At 36.0% G+C, this 17,021-nt stretch overlaps 1 protein-coding gene across 2 annotated transcripts in view; it reads right to left on the minus strand.

Moving 5' to 3' along the window:
- The window catches only part of LOC107041908 (homeobox protein homothorax), a 326,462-nt gene extending 309,729 nt beyond the window's left edge, over window positions 1–16,733 (minus strand). For both annotated transcript variants that reach the window (XM_015262721.1, XM_015262720.1), the window contains exons 1-2: window positions 15,611–16,733; window positions 5,581–5,840 (exon numbers count right to left, since the gene is read on the minus strand). In XM_015262721.1, the coding sequence (XP_015118207.1) occupies window positions 5,581–5,840; window positions 15,611–15,625 (275 nt within the window). In that variant the 5' untranslated portion in view covers window positions 15,626–16,733. The remainder of the gene's footprint in view (window positions 1–5,580; window positions 5,841–15,610) is intronic.
- Between the last annotated feature and the right edge of the window lie 288 nt (window positions 16,734–17,021).

Genomic DNA, 17,021 nt, shown 5'->3' on the forward strand with positions numbered 1-17,021 from the left:
AATTTGCAACAAAATGAAAAAATCTAGATGTTAAACCGAAATTTCAAGAAGTGGAATCTCTAAATATTTGTAGAATCGTTTTCCAAGAATTAAAAAAAATATTAAAACTTGTGGAATAACTATTTAATATTGTTTAAATAGAATAATTTATTTTGGAATTTTACGATCCAAAAATTCGAAAAAATTGGTTTTTTACTCTTCAATTTCAGTTTTTTTGTTACCAAAATAATTTCATCATTTCGTCATTCAAAAAAGGAAAAAACATTGAGATTCATAAAATAATTATTATTTTCCAATTTCATAATTTAGAAAAATGAGAAAAATTGCCAGCAAATTGGAAAAATCGAGAGGTTAAACCAAAATTTCAAGAAAGGAAATCCCTAAAAATTCATAACATTAATAAAATGATTTTCCAATAATTCAAAAAATATTTTAAAATATCCGATAATTATTTAATATTGTTTCGACCGAAATCATATTTTTATAATCCAAACATTAAAAAAAAATTGATGAATTAGTGATTTCTTAAGAAAACGATTTTTTTATTCGTCAATTTCACGCCTTTTTCTTCAATTGCTCATCGTAATTTCATTATTTCGTCGTTCAATCAGCCAATGAAATTTTATATTTAGGTAAAAGCGTGAATCCGACGTCGTTAGGCCATCGAGACAGAGGGTGACCCCTAGGCCCCCTCAGGATTGTGGGATAAGATAAGATTAGCCACGATGCAGCCTAGCCACAGCTCTCAGTATTTTCAAACTTCGTAAAACGAATCATAATGCCCAGTGCAACGACCCCCCGACGACGCCAGAAAAATTTCAAAAATTGTCATTTCGCCGTTAAAAAAATTTGAAAAATCATTCGAGTCATCGTATGACGAATTCAACAATTAAATAAATAATTCCGAGTGGAGGAATTCCATCTCGCCTCGTGTGTGCCAATGGTAGCTGCCCTAGTCGGTGCCAAGGGCATAAAATGATTCGGAACGAATTTCGACAAATTGACGCGAGTCCCTCTCCCTCGCAACAAAATAAAAATACTCGTAATACGTAACAAAACCCCTCAGCGCAAACGCCGACACGAGAATTAAAATTAAACAAAATAAGAGATGTTTTTTTTTCGAGAGAGGAGAATAAAACATCTTCGGTAGCTTCTTGTTTTTTTTTTTTTTTCCTCTCGTGCCCTGGGCCCTACTGTGAGCGTTTCAACTTCCTTCGTTGGCACACGTTTATACACACGAGGGAATACGATGCTGTGAGGATTTTTAACGGGGAAAATGGGCGTCTCGATGGAGGGGGATATTTAATGGGAGATCGTGCGAGATTGGGGGAGAAATATTCGCGGATATTGAAAGTGTAGTTTTTTAGTTTTTAGTGGATATCTCAGTGAAATGGATAAATTTGTGAAAATATACATTTAACGACAATTTTTTGTGTGCAAATCTTGTTTTAAAAACGGAAAAGAATGAAAGGAAATGTCAAGTGGATTTTTGAAAAAAATTTTATCCAATTTTTTTATGGAAAATTTTTTTTAAAAGCAGAAGAATGAAGCGAAATATCAAGTAATTTTTTAATTTCGTTAAATATCAAATAATAAAAATCTCTTTTGTTTTTTTTAATTGAAAAATAATTTTTTAATAGAAATCTCAATATGATGAAAAAATAACAATTTTTTAATTAAAAATGCGAAAGAAAATAAAAGAAATTGTCAAGTATTTTCTTTTTCATTTTATAAAATTTTTGAAATTGTTTACTGTATAATACATTTAAATGGCAATTTTTTAATTTTCAATAGAGAAGTCAATTTCATAAAGAACTGAATAAAAGAATCAATTTTTTAAATAAAAAACAGTATTCGCAATTTTTTTAATAAAAAAAAAGAAAAAAAATAAATGAAAGGAAATGTCACGTCATTTTTTCTTTCATTTTCATTAAATATGGAATAGAAAAAAATGTATATTATTGATTAAAAATCATTTATTGAACCGGATTAATCGAATTTTCAACACGGCAAATTGAAGAAAATAGAGGGAATTATTTGGTTTGTCTCTGTGAAGACGATTCAAACGTTTATTGAGAATAAAAATAAAAAGTGTGATTGTAAAGCCGGGATAAACGATAAATGCGTAGGTGCACACGCGCGAGAGGCACTCGGTGACGGATAAACAAGGTGTCAGGATGATGCGACCGCAAAGGTAATGATATGATTGGCCGTTGAACGTTGTTTGGGGAATGATGCGGTTTTGTGGTTTCCGCTATTCTGCGTTTGCTGGTACCTCGGACATACGGATAAATTGTATTGTACCCGCGTCCTTACTTTCTCTTATCGATGTCCGTGCTTTAAACTCGGGAAAACCTCATAATAAATGTAAAAAATCAAATCAATTTTTCAGATTTCTACAAGTCACGTAATTTTCCCATAAAACATGAATTTTCAATCATTTTAAGAGCATAAAAAAATGCATTACATAATTGCTAAATATTTTATATTTTTTATTCATTTTTATTTTTTTTCAACTCAAAAAAATTGAGAAAAATCGATGAAAATGAAATTGAGAATATCAAATTAAATTTTTTTTAAATTACTCAATTTTGTATTAACAGGAAAAAGCTTTTCAAAAATTATAAAATAGTTGATTACTGTTTGCTCATGAAATTCTACTCTCCTTTCGATTTTTTGAACTCAAAAATTTGGGAAAAGAATTATTATTGTCTTGAAAAAGCAAAATTTTCATTCTTCCAACCAATTTCTTTCCTTTTTTATTTTTTTTAAATTTCTCTTGACCCAAAAAAATTGAAAAAATCGGAGAAAACAATTGGAAATTATTGAAAATCGTTTGAAAGCTCAAATCGAACCAAAATTGAAATTAAAAATATCAAATTGTCATTTTTTTATAATTTCTCAATTTTTTATTAACAGAAAAATGCATTAAAAGAATTATAAAATAATTGATAACTATTTTTCATGAAATTCTACTCAATTTTCGATTTTTTGAGCTCAAAACACCTGCGAAAAAAATTGCACTGTCTTTCCCAATTAAAAAAAACATTACTGTCTCCAAAACTGCAAAATTTCCATTCATAGAAGCAATTTGTCTTCTTTTTTATTCATTTTTAATTTTACTTGGTCCAAAAAAATTATAAAATAATTGACAACAGTTTTTCATTAAATCCTACTCGATTTTCGATTTTTTGAGCTTAAAACATCGGCGAAAAAAATAGAACTGTTTTCCCCAATTAAAAAAAATCATTGTCATCTCCAAAAACGCAAAATTTTCATTCTTCCAAGCAATTTCTCCCCGGAATCGCCCAGGAAACCGGCCTGAGAGTGCAGCCATGTCCCAGTCCTCTTAAAAAAAAAACTGGTGGGATAAAAGCCCCTAAATAATCCCTAAAATTCCCGGAAACTCTTCGACGGAATACAAGAGGGGCACACGACGAGTGGACAAATTGCAGGTTACCACCGAAAAATAATAAGCTCCCGTTTTTCGCACGAAAAAATATCCCAATAAATCACGCGGTTCTCATTGCCCCGCACAAGCCCCCAAAAATTCCGCAAAACTCGAAATCAAGAGAAGAATCTTCCCCCTAATGAAGCCGCCCTTGAAAAACTATTCTCTGAAATTAAGACGTTCTTGCCCCCCCTTTAAGACGTTTGTGTCGCCAAATTCAGTTCATTTTTAGTGTCTCAAATTAATTATTTCTATACTGACAATTGTTTTTTCACTGATGATTTTGATGACGTCCCTCTTAAATTAAAACGTCTTAAATACCCCGATTGGTCCCCAAAAATTCCTGAAATTGAATTATCCGCTCGCATTTTTAAACAATAAATAAATTCCTCATCAATATTAATCATCATCTCCAGCTCCCCTCCCCCATAAACTTTCCCCCTTTCGCCAGGTGCACTCCCCCCCCGCAAAAAAAAATAAAATAAACTCAAGAAGAACCAAAGAAGAGGAGGAAAAAAATGAATTCTTCACATGCGTCCACCGGTAGCTCTCAATTACGCATCGTCGCACGGAAGAATTTTAATTAAAAAATTAATTTATCTGTTCTCGATCGACACATCCGATGCAGATCGTCCAGCCCGATGACCCCAGCGCCCCCCCCACCCTTCACTCAAACCTCTGGCATATCCCCCCAGTGCAACATCTCTTGTGTTTTTTCCCTCGAATTCCTTTAATTAACGATAAATGCACTTTTATAATGTATGGGGAAATGCCTTATTAGAAAAGCCACCGATGTCTCCATCACGAGTGCCGGGAGAGCGTCGGACGTTGAAGTAAAAAAATATATTCATTCAATTAACGCAATACTCACTCTCGCTGAATGAATTTAAATCTCATTACCCATTATCTAATTCTGTACATTAATTTCTTTGTAATGCTGAATTGAACGGACCAGATTAACATTTTATTTACTATTTTGTCGGCCATTTTATGGCCCATGTAGCTGTGATAAAAATGATGTTAATGAGCTGTTGGAGGGGAAATAAAAATTAATGAGAGATTTTCCCAATGATCTTCGCTAGTCGAGTAGAATGTTCCGACTAATGATGCAAAATTAACGTTAAAAAATACTTTTCACTGAGAACGGCAGATTAAATTTGTTCTGGATTTGTGACGTCACAGAATATCTCTGAATGGGAGGGGAATCAGGATGATTATCGATATTAGTTTACAAGAAAAACTGGCATATGAGCAAAAAATAAACAATTTGTCATAAACAATTTACAAGGAAATTATTGTCAAAACATCTATAACTGATTTTCATCTTCCTTAGGGATATCCATTTTCAATCATCAAATTTGTCAATTCAAATTATATTATTTTTTCAAACAATTGTTGTTTATAAATGAATAATTGAAATTGTTTAAACTTTCGGAAACCTTATTTTTTCGGCGTAAAATAGATTTCTGGTTAATTTATGAATATAAATAAATGTTTACGATTCCGAACAAATGATTTTTATAGTGGAAAATTGATTGTTTATAAATTATTTATAATTAAATATTCAAGATGTTATTCAATATATTTATTTATTCTGATTTATACTCATTTAATATATTATTTATAATTGAAAGTATTTATAATTAAATATAAATATTTAATTATAAATAATTCAAATTATTTATAATTTACAATCAATTTTTTATAAAATTGATTATTTATCCATTTGTTAAATTTTTTTTTAATAAATATTTTTTATAAATTTTTCATTTAAAAACAATCTTTTTTTATTTTAAAATGTTTTTCAACAGTTCAATATCGAGATTTAAATAATAAAATCAGGGTAAAATGGGAAAAAAATCAATGACAGAATGACATCAACCGCATCAAAATGCTAATTAACCCAATACGCAATGAATTAAATTAAAAATTGATTTAAAAAATGAAGTTGCATCGTTATAAATGAAAAATTACTGTCATATATTTTTTTAATTGCGAAGGCCATTCAGGAAGGGGGGGGGGGATTGTGACANGGGGGGGGGGGGGGATTGTGACAGCCGTTGTATGACGGGTCAACGCATTTGCATCTCCAGTCAAGACTGAGAGATCGAATTGCTATTGGCACTTACCCATAAATGGCGTCTTTGTCGCGTTTGTGAACGTCAGGTACCGCTGATGCAGCGGCCGCTGCTGCCGCTGCTAGTACATGCTGTGGTGGTGGTTGTGGTGGTGGTGGATACTGTGGATGTGCCGGTCCCATTCCACCCAAGTGTGGACTGTGGTGAAGACCCGGTACACCTCTTGCATTACCGTGTGGATCGTATAATCCACCAGTGCCACCACCACCGCCTGCCTCGAGGTAACCCCCGTGCAGCCCGCCATCGTCATACTGCAGACGAAAAAATCAAAATTAAACGATTTTTTAAACCATTTTTACCCTAATTCATTTTTTTGTGCATAAAAATGGGATTGAGTTTTTTTTTAAATAAATTTCTGGAGTTTTTTCTACGATGAATATTTTTAAATGATATTTTTAATCATTTTCAATTTTTAATAATTAAATTTTTTTTCGTTAAAAATTCGAGTCAATCGATTTTTTTGCGTTCAATAATTTTTTCTATTGAATTAATCAAGCGAAGAATTGAAGTTTGGTGAATACAACATTTATTCGGGTAAATTTTTAATCATAACTGAATTTTCGGAATGTTTAAATAATAAATTGAACTCATGTTTTGGTGGAAAATAACAAAAACTTGGGAAAAGACTTGAATAAATTTTTTTAAATTTAATTTTTTCCAAATGTTTTAATTTTTATAAAACCTTTCGCAAAATAATTATATTTTCTTCATTAAAATTTAATTCAATTAATTCTTCAATTATGATTGGATTTTTTGAATTTTTGAACAATTATAGAAATTTAGGTTTTGTTGAAATTTCTAAGAAAAATTGAAATTTTGAATAAATTTTTTTTTTCTCAAAAAATTGAGACGAGAGAATAATTTTTCCAATTGCATTAATGAAGCGAAGAAGTAAATTTTCTCCAGTAAAAAATTTATTCAGTTAAATTTTCAATTAGATTAATTTTCAGAACGTTCAAACAATAAATTGAACTCATATTTTGTTGAAAAATAACAAAAATTCGCGAAAATAAATTTATAAAACTGAATTTTTTTCGAATTGTTTAAAACCTTTCTCAAAATAATCTCAATTAAATTAATAATTTTAATCAGTAAATTCTCCTTTTCACGGCAAAACGTTAAAATTCATGGAATTAATTAAATCCAGAAAGGATTACACAACGAAAAAAATCATTTTTTTCACGACAAGTAAAATTGTTTTCACATTACGATAACAATCACAAATTCCCCCGGACATGGCATCTCAAAGGATATATTAATTAACCCTAATGCATCTGATGACAGACACATATTCTCTCCATTATTCGGTTATACCCCATTATACCTCAATTATTATGTCACTCTTCTCGGTTGATGACCGATTTTCATAATTCCGGAAACAAAATACAAAACAATTGGCCACAGTTGTTTGAAAATCATTATTGTAGAGCATTAACTATAACCACGAGGAACGGGTTTTATGTGTATTTGTCCCTTGTGGCTTGTACATTTACATAAAGAGGTTTGACGTATGCGTTATAGATGCGGGAACGTGTTTTACTGATGGCTCGCGTGACGCTAATTATCATTCCTGGATACACTGGGTCGTGACCGCATCTAATACGTGTCCTTTTTCAAAAAAATCTTGAGAGAAATGAGGGGGAAAAATATTAAATTGTGACAATTTCATTAAAAATTTCAGCCCCTCTCCGAAAAACATTGATCACATCTGATTTATGAGGAGAATTTTGTCAGCTACAAAAATGATTTTATGATATTTTTCGCTAGAAGCAGTTGTTTCAACGATATTTTGGGAATCATTAAAGATGTAATTGATGTTTTGTTTGAAATTAGAGATTTGCTTGATATTAAATTGGAAATTATCTCGGTAAAAAAAGGTTTTCTGACGCAATGTCAATGGACATTTTTTGCGGAAAATTCCGTTAACAACAAAAATGATCTTATGACATTGTTCACTAGGAGCAGTTGTTCCAGCAATATTTTGCGAATTATTGAAGATGTAATTGATGTTTTGTTTGAAATTAGAGATTTGCTTGATGTTAAATTGGAAATTATCTCGGTAAAAAAAGGTTTTTTTGACGCAATGTCAATGGATATTTTTTGCGGAGAATTCCGTTAACAACAAAAATGATCTTATGACATTTTTCACTAGGAGCAGTTGTTTCAGCGATATTTTGGGAATTATTGAAGATGTAATTGATGTTTTGTTTGAAATTAGAGATTTGCTTGATGTTAAATTGGAAATTATCTCGGTAAAAAAAGGTTTTCTGACGCAATGTCAATGGACATTTTTTGCGGAGAATTCCGTTAACAACAAAAATGATCTTATGACATTTTTCACTAGGAGCAGTTGTTTCAGCGATATTTTGGGAATTATTGAAGATGCAATTGATGTTTTGTTTGAAATTAGAGATCTCCTTGATGTTAACATGGAAATTATCTCTAAAAAACGGGTTTTATGACGTAATGTCAATAGACATTTTTTGTGGAGAATTTTGTTAGCTACAAAAATGATTTTCTAGCATTTTTCACTAGGAGCAGTCGTTCCGACGATTTTGGAAAATATCAAAGATGTAATTTTTGTTTTACTTGAAATTAAAAATTCAAAAAGCGCTTTGCAATGAAATATTATCATAAGTGCTCGATTTTCCCCCGCGTTACATCCCAAACCAAGCACCACAACCAGAAATATTAATTTACGAACAGTAATAAAAAAAAATGAGGCCAACCGAGAGAAAATAAAAATCCCCTGATAATTCACGAATGCAGTTGCACTTATGAAGATATCAGAGACACTGCCGACGCTGTGGAATATTTCATTAATAAAAAAAAAGCGAGGGGAAAAGAATCGCTGAAACTCCCTGAGAAGGAGGAAAGAGTGACGTTTATCCATAAACATTGATCACGAAAAACGAATGGCAAGAGAAAGATGATGGGGAAGTGGAATAACAGAGTAAAAAGAAATATTGCATCCAAAGGATGAAGATGAAAGAGAGGAAGAGGGAGGTGCAGCAATGCAATACCTCTCCCCCCTTCCCCTGCAGCATCCAATGAGAGTTGGGGTCCAATTCGAAAGTGATTCGACGTTGTAAGGAACTCCTGGCGCCACGTATTTATCACTGACACTAATTACTCAAGTGTTTATTGCCCGAATAAAACGTAACATGAGGCGTATACATTTTTTTCATCGGCATAAACTGACCACAAACCACCAAAAATCTTGGGATAATATTATTAAATGTTTTTTGGGGGTGAGTTACTTGATGAATTGCAGATGTAGAACGAAATTCTGTTGAAAAATCCGCGGAAATTTCAGATGCAAAACAGAATGCGAGCCCTTCGTCCCCTGAAGATTGCGATAAATTGAAGGAAGATGCGGTGCTACGAGGAAATGTCATTGAACATTTTTTGTGGAGAATTTCGTCAGCTAGAAAAGTTGTTTTGTGATGGTTTTCGCTAGGGGCAGTGCTTCTGGAGATATTTGGGGAATTAGGAAAGATGGAATTGTTGTTTGTTTGGGAATTAGAGATTTGTTTCGTGATGAATTGAAAATTGTCTCGGTGAGGAAGGGTTTTATGGGGGAATTTCATTGGACATTTTTTGTGGGGAATTTTGTCAGCTATAAAGATGATCTTATGAGGTTTTTCGGTGGGAGCAGTCGATCTCGAGATATTTGGGAATTAGTGAAAAGGTAACTGTTGCGTTGTTTACACTTGTTTGATGAATTGCCAATGAAGAGTGGAATTTCATTGGAAAATTTTGCAGAGTTTCAGCTGAAAAAGACAATATGTTGACCCCTCCGACCCCTCAACGTGCAGAAATTTTTTTAAAAATTATTTGACTTAAAAAAAAATATTTTTTCATGTTGAAAAAAAAAATGCGCATCTCCAATCTGTCAAAATATGCGATTATCTCCATAAATAACGATTCTACGAGAAAATGTCACTCCACCTTTTTTCTAGCTGACAAAATTTCCAACAAAAAATCCCTCTCCCATTTTCCCCTGAAACCCCTCCCCGCCGAGATAACCAGCCCTTCAAACCCAGAATGCTCTCTCAACTTTTCAAATAATCAATTCATCTTGAAAAAAATAATATAAAAATTGTTATTTATCCCCACATGATTTAAAAACATTCTAAAAATACCAAAAACTTCAAGTTCATCCCCCCCCCCCAAACCCCCGAACGTCACGTCTATATTTTCTCTGTATCTCGCATGTGTCTGACGTTTTCACCTCAACATTCGTCCGATTATTGTCCCTCGGGGCACGCACCTCTTTTATTTTCCCTCGACTTTAGCGTCTCAACCCCCCTCCCTGTGATCTTTTGCGGGCACGCGAAGACTCGAAGACACGCACACGAAGAATCATTTTCCAACGGTATATCTTCAAAGATGCAAAGTCACTGAAACCCCCTGAATAACTAAATATTCCCGGAGTATTTTGCATACACTGTCATGAGATTTCGGCATATGCTTCAACAATATAATACATCGAACTAGAAACCCAGACAAGAATTTTTCTAGAGGAACTGCCAAAGCAAACGTCTAATTTCCGCCAAAACAACGATTACATGATAATTACTTGCCCGATATCGCGAGAACGACTGCTCCTGGCGAAAAATGTCACATAATCATTATTGTAGGGAATTTTGACACCTACAAAAAAGGTTCAGTGACATTTCATCGTAAAACCTGCCCTTACCGAGATAATCTCCATGTTAACATCGAGGGAATTCGACTTCCGAACCAAACAATAATTCCATCTTCCGTAATTTCCAAATTATCTCCCGAACGACTGCTCCTGACGAAAAATGTTATAGAATCATTTTTGTAGATGTCAAAATTCCCCACAAAAAAGGTTCAGCGACATTTCATCGTAAAACCCACCCTTACCGAGATAATCTCCATATTAACATCCAGGAAATCTCGACTTCCAAACAAAACAACAATTCCATCTTCACTAATTTCTAAATTATCTCCCGAACGACAGCTCCCAGCGGAAAATGTCACAGAACAGTTTTTGTAGCCGGCAAAATTCCCCACAAGAAATGTCCAGTGACATTTCACCGTACCATCACTGATTACCGAGTTAATTTAAAATTTACCAACACAAAATGAATCAAACTGTTATCACCGCCGATAAGAATCAACCCGCATCACATATTTTCTTCCTCAAGATTGGGAAAGTATTTCGGGGGGAGTTGTGTCCCGACAATGATCGCTCTATCGGGGATTAAGTGATATCGGAAATCGAGAGGTACAAGACTGATAAGTACATTGCTTACAACTTTGTCTCCGTTATCAGTGTTTCGTTCCGGTGTTGTTTTAGAGTAGGAAAATTATTCCCCCGGTTGTGAGTCTGACGTTTTCAGTGAATCAAGTGGATAATTAAAAATTTTAAATGAGGGAAAAATTGTAGGTGACGACAATTTGACGGAGTTGAAACAGATAACTGCGATCAACAGCGTCATAAATCAACAGAAATGCTTGAACAAGTGTTACCCTCACGAAGCGTCAATTTTGGCGAATCTAGGGGTGTACTAATACTTCCGAGCCATGTGCAACAGTGCCCATATGATTATTAGACCCTTAAACCCTAAAAAGTCCTCTAAATTCAATCAGCTAGCTTCAGCTTCACATTTGCGTGATGTTAACATGGAAATTACGACGGGAAGGAAGGGTTTTATGATGAAATGTCACTGGACCTTTTTTGTGGGGAATTTTGTCATCTACAAAAATGGTCCTGTGACATTTATCGCTGGAGGAAGTTGTTTTTGAGATATTTGAAGAATTTGTGAAGACGTAATTGTTGTTTTGTTCGAAATTTTTGGTTTATTCGGATTTCCATGATGTAAAATGGAAATTAAGTCGAGAAGCAAGAGTTTTACGATCAAATGTCACTGGACCTTTTTTGTGGGGAATTTTGTCAGCTACAAAAATGGTCCCATAATATTTTTCGCTGGGAGCACTCCCTCTCGAGATATCGAGGAATAACAAAGATATAATTTTTGTTTCCCAAGTCGTCATGTTTCCCGACCTCCGATACCACTCTCCGTCGGTCCGGAATTATTTAAATTCCCGTCACTCCGCAAAGTTCAGTAATCCCAGCTTGCATTTCGCCCAAGAATAAAACAAAAAGATTGCGAAAAACGTGAATTAAATCAGTGATCGTCATTCACCGTCAGGAGATAAAATTTTCAACACTCGAATTGAGAATTTAGAGCGCGTGCACTGTATCCCATTCTTTCCCCAATGAAAATTGATTTTGATGCTCAAGTGAGCCACAAAGCGAGTAGAATTCAGCCCAGAAATAAACATGACACACGGCCCCGCGATATTTACATCGAAATAAAATTCCAAATCAACTTTTGCTGATGGCAGAGTGAATTTTCCTTCTGATAAAACCGATCTAAACTTTGACATTGTGCCTTCGCCTGTTGTTTTCCCTCGTGACCAGTGTACACACGACAGAGAACAAGGACCCATTGACTGGTGAAATAGTCGTACCGTGTGCCATCTCACCCGCAAATGCCAAAAGCACGTGCGTAACAGCAAGTTCAACTTTATTTGCAATAAGTAGACTAATCGCGTCCTCACATTATCGCCGATATCGCCGGAATGAGACGTCCTGCAACAAAATGTGACTGGACCTTTTTTGCCGAGAATTTTGTTATCTTCAAAAATGATTCCACAACATTTTTCGCTGGGAGCAGTCGTTCTCGAGATATTGGGGAATTACTCAGGATGTAATCGTTGTTTTGTTTGGAATTGAGGTGCTACCTGATGCTAAAATAGAAATTATCTCGGCGAGGAGCGGTTCTACGGAAAACTGTCATAAGAGCATTTCTGTGGAAAATTTAATAACCTACAAAAAAGGTAGAGGCGTATTTTCCCGTAGAACCAGCGGTCGCGGAGATAATCGGACATTTTTAAAACCTGTCACCTGCGGGGTATTGGGACGTCGAAACAGTGTAACACTCGCCTCGCTCGGCCGTCGGCTAAATTCCCCGGAATTTCACTTGTAATTCACCGCGTGAATTCACTCTAATGTGACATTTCCATTTCACGTACCATAAAACCGAATTTATTCCGGATTAAACTGCACAAAACTCAAATTATTTCATTTTTCGTCACTTTAAGAATTTCTTTAAAATGTTGAAAACGTTTTTGGAAGTTTGAAATTATTGTTGGAACGAGTTTCAACGTTCTCTACAGTTACACGCACATTGTTGTAAACCGGTTGGAGTAAACTTATGCAGAGCCATGCCGGAATTATCTGTCCGTCGGCGTTGACAAGTACTGAATATTTGCTAAGTGACAAAATTATTCTGAACTAATCTGAGGCACTCCGGATGCGATAAAAATACGATAAAATAATAGTCGCGAGTATAATCCCCTTGAAACTAATGTTGTAATGAGAAAAAAATTTTATCGATGGAGAGTTGGAGAATTCTGGCAGTTTGAGAAATTAAAGTCATTGATAACTGCAAAATCGAACGAAATGGCGAATTCAGTTTTTTGTTTAATGTCGATTATCTGGAGAACGAGTGGTCCTAGCGGAAATTGTATGAAAGTCTTTTTTGGAGATAATTTCGTGATCTTCGGAAATGATTTTATGACATTTTCCCGTGGAATCAGTTGTTATCGAGATAATTGTGGAATTAATAAAAGAGGGGGTTCATTTTCAGGGATTAGACACTTCAGTTTTAATTTTTTTTCACGATTCAATTGTTGAGTTTGATTTTAATGTTTCTGGGAGTTTTGGAGGTTTTTGATCATTAAATTGACATATTACACATCTATTAAACGAGATTAATAGATTTTTAACACTTTTAATGATGAAAAGAAACAATTTTCTGCGCAGGTTTTTATATTTTTAAAATTTTAAATTTCTAAAAATCAATTGTTCCCACTAAAAAATGTCATCAAATTTTTTTTACTGAGAATTTCATAATTTTCTACATCAACATCTCATAATTCACAACTTCACGTCAATTCTTCCAAACTTTTCAGGATTTTATTTCAAAATTTTCAGTGACAAAATGTCACAAAAGACTTATAACACATTTATCAAATGAGATTTTAACAATAAAAATCTCCGGCAACTGAATTGTCCAATTTTTCTTCATTTTCTTAAATTCCAACTCTTTGAAAATCTAGTGTTCTCACCGGAAAAAATTATCAGACCTTTTTCTGCAGAATTTCATCATTTCCAAAAGACAATTCTCCATAAACCCTAGACCCACTCTTCAAATTTTTCACGAATTCCCAAAACTCAAAATCAACATCTCATGATTCACAACTTCACGTCAATTCTTCCAACATTTTGAGGTTTATTTAAAATTCTTTAATGACGAAATGTCGTAAGAGAATTATTCCCCATTCATCAAACGAGATTTTAAAAATAAAAATCGCTAGTAATTCCATTTTCTCAAATGCCAACTCCTTCAAAACCCAGTGTTCCCACCAAAAAGTCATCAGACCCTTTTCCCCAGAATCCAATAATCCCCAAAAATACCTGGGCCCAACATCCTAGACCCCCTCCCCACCAAAATCCCCAGGACTTCCCAAAACTCAAAATCAACACCTCATGATTCGCAACTTCATGTCAATTCTTCCACCATTTTAACGTTCATTTAAATATTTTCAACACCAAACTCTCCAAAAAATTCCTCTCCATAACTTCACACAGTTCTCCCCCCATTTCTATAATAATTTCAAAACTTTCAACTTCAAAATATCCGAAGAGACTTCTCCCCATCAATCCACCAATCATTAAACCCTAAAAATTCATGAACCTGAAACTATTGAAAAATTCGACAGCAGAAGATTTGTCTTAATAAAATCTAGAGGTGTACAAATGTTTTTAAGTAATGTCCAAACTCTTTCACACTTAAACAACATTTGCCCATATAATTTCGTCTCTTCTACACCCAAGGGAGGGTGGGGTAAAACGGACACTACTTATTTAAAATTATTCATAACTCAAAAACAAATTGATCAATTGATCTCAGTTTAGGCTCGTCGCAAAGGGAAAGAGTTGTTCTTTGTATTGAAAAAAATATATATAAAATTTTATCAACATTTCAACCCCTCATTAACATTTTAAAAAAGTCAAGTGTCCGTTTTACCCCAACCCCCCCTAAATATCCCCTAAATGGAATTTTCTGCTGACAAATATTCTGCTAGTTTCAGCTTCATTAAAAATTCCCTAACCCCCAAAAACCCCTCCCCCACAACCGCATAATTTCACTGCAACTCCTGTACCCCAAATAAACCCAAAAAACCGAAAGTTTCGGCGGCAGAAGCTTCACTCGAGCCGAATCTGGTGATGACCAAATATTTTAAATTAATATAAAAATTCTTTGGCACTTGAAAATCACTTGCACGCCGATAGAACGATTGATATATTCCAAAAGAGGCTCGCTAACTATTAAGAACGAATGATATCCCCGAATGCTTCACTTGAAGATGAAAGTCGAGTCAAACAAGGCGCTAGCTAGGCCCTAACTAGCCCCTACCCTCCACCCAAATTCTATGAATTTTTATAATCGTGTTGTCTCGAGCAATTATTATTGTATATTCAAACTACCTCATTGACTCACTGCAATGATCCAGTCGATCGTAGTTTCACAGATAAAAATTAAGAATTGCAAGAGAAAACACGGTTTATTCAACTCAGCTCTTCGCTGTTTTCTAGGAATATCTCCGAATCCACGAGAAATAGCAAAATTTTCGTTACCACCTTTTTCACAGCTCTCGATTCGCCCTACAAAAAAGGTCATTACAAAAAATCTTCCATCTCCCATAGATTCCGAGATATTCCTTAAAATCTCGTTACGGACTTCTAAAAGTTCATCTAGACGCAGTTCCGTTTCCCCTTAACATCAGCTAATCCCTCCTGCCGCCGCACACAAGATCGTTGGCCTCTCACCCCCTGAAAACCCCCGGAAATATCCCCCCACTGGCGAATATTCCGCCGACGTCACCCTCCCCCAAAAATACCAAAAAAATCACGTACCCTTGGCTGCGCCATGAACGCCCTGGCAGCGCCGGGGAACTCTGCGTGCTGAGCCACCGTAGCGGCTGTGTTATCCCCCAAAGAAAATACCAAAGTCTCACTTCACACCTCCCCTCAAATCGCCACCTCAAAAAATCCTCCAAACACCCCCAAAAAAATCACTCGTCCCTGCACCTCCCAGCGTCCCCCAAAATCTCTATTTCACCGGCAAACGGGTGGACTGCGCCTTCGCCCTCCACCCTGGGGCCCTCCTGAGCCCTCTCACACACCAAACCCCGTCCTAAACCCCGAAAAATTCCGACCGCTGAAGCATATCAGCCGTCAGCACTGCGTCGCACGATGCCCAGAGTTCCCTTGCTTCCTCATCCCGTCGAGTCCTGGCCGCCGATTCCAGAATTAAAAAAATATCTCCGTGTCAGACCCACGTCACGAGCCCCATCGATTCCTCCCCGAAACTGTTCCGCACTGTCACTTCCGTTAATTCATAAATTCATAAACTGATGAACGATTTCACTGATTAAAAAACAAACAAACACCACCAGAACTTAACAAAAATAAATAAAATCACAGTGTCACTCTGCAGCAGCCGTACATCCTCGTGTTTTCCGACGGGGGTCGGGGGCTGGGGGTCGACGGAACGCAGTCGCCAGTGATTTTTCGGCGACGCCACCACCGACTGGGGGTCGCGGGGGCCAAACGAGGGCCCAAAAAGCCTCCAAGAGCTCCTTCCCCTCGGGTTTCTCGCGGGAAATCGACTTCCCGATCGTTTCCCTCGAACTTCACTCTCCACAACTTATTTCCCCCCGAGCAATAATCCCGCGCGTTTGCCCGAGAGAACACTAACCTCCAAAATAATCAATCCGTAAACACGTATCGCCCTCTGAGCTCCGTAAACCCCGGACTCTCCCAAATTCCTCGAAAAAACGTAAACAAAACAATTACGATTGTTGATATCGACGAAACAACGATCACCCGCTATCGCAACGACTGAATAATCCCGGTATATCGCACTCAACTGTTGTTATTCGTTAACAATAAAATTCCCCGGTTAATGACGAAACGAAATAGCCCGTGGTTAAGGGGAACGAGAGCGAGCGCCTTGAGCGTTTAGATCCTGCGCCGTCCGCAGTCGTTCGCCAACTGTCAATCACCGCTGTGCAACGGTGAGGAGAGTGGGAGGTATGGTACGTCAGACACGCCCATTCGCCACAACCAATGCGCCACACTGTTTACGCCCATTTGTGTGGGGTACATGTGGCGCCACGGCGTGGATACATGGCGAGATAAAATTGTTTCTCCGCCATCGCTAACACCAGTACATACAACTCAACTCGATTTTAACCCCCCTCTCCCTCCCGGGGAGACCCCTCGACCCCCTCGCCGCACCGAGCCGCCGCCCCCCCCCCCCCCC

Source organism: Diachasma alloeum, unplaced genomic scaffold (genome assembly GCF_001412515.2).
Source record: "Diachasma alloeum isolate Michigan unplaced genomic scaffold, Dall2.0 Dall_scaffold_00391, whole genome shotgun sequence".
In the NCBI taxonomy this organism is placed as follows: domain Eukaryota; kingdom Metazoa; phylum Arthropoda; class Insecta; order Hymenoptera; family Braconidae; genus Diachasma; species Diachasma alloeum.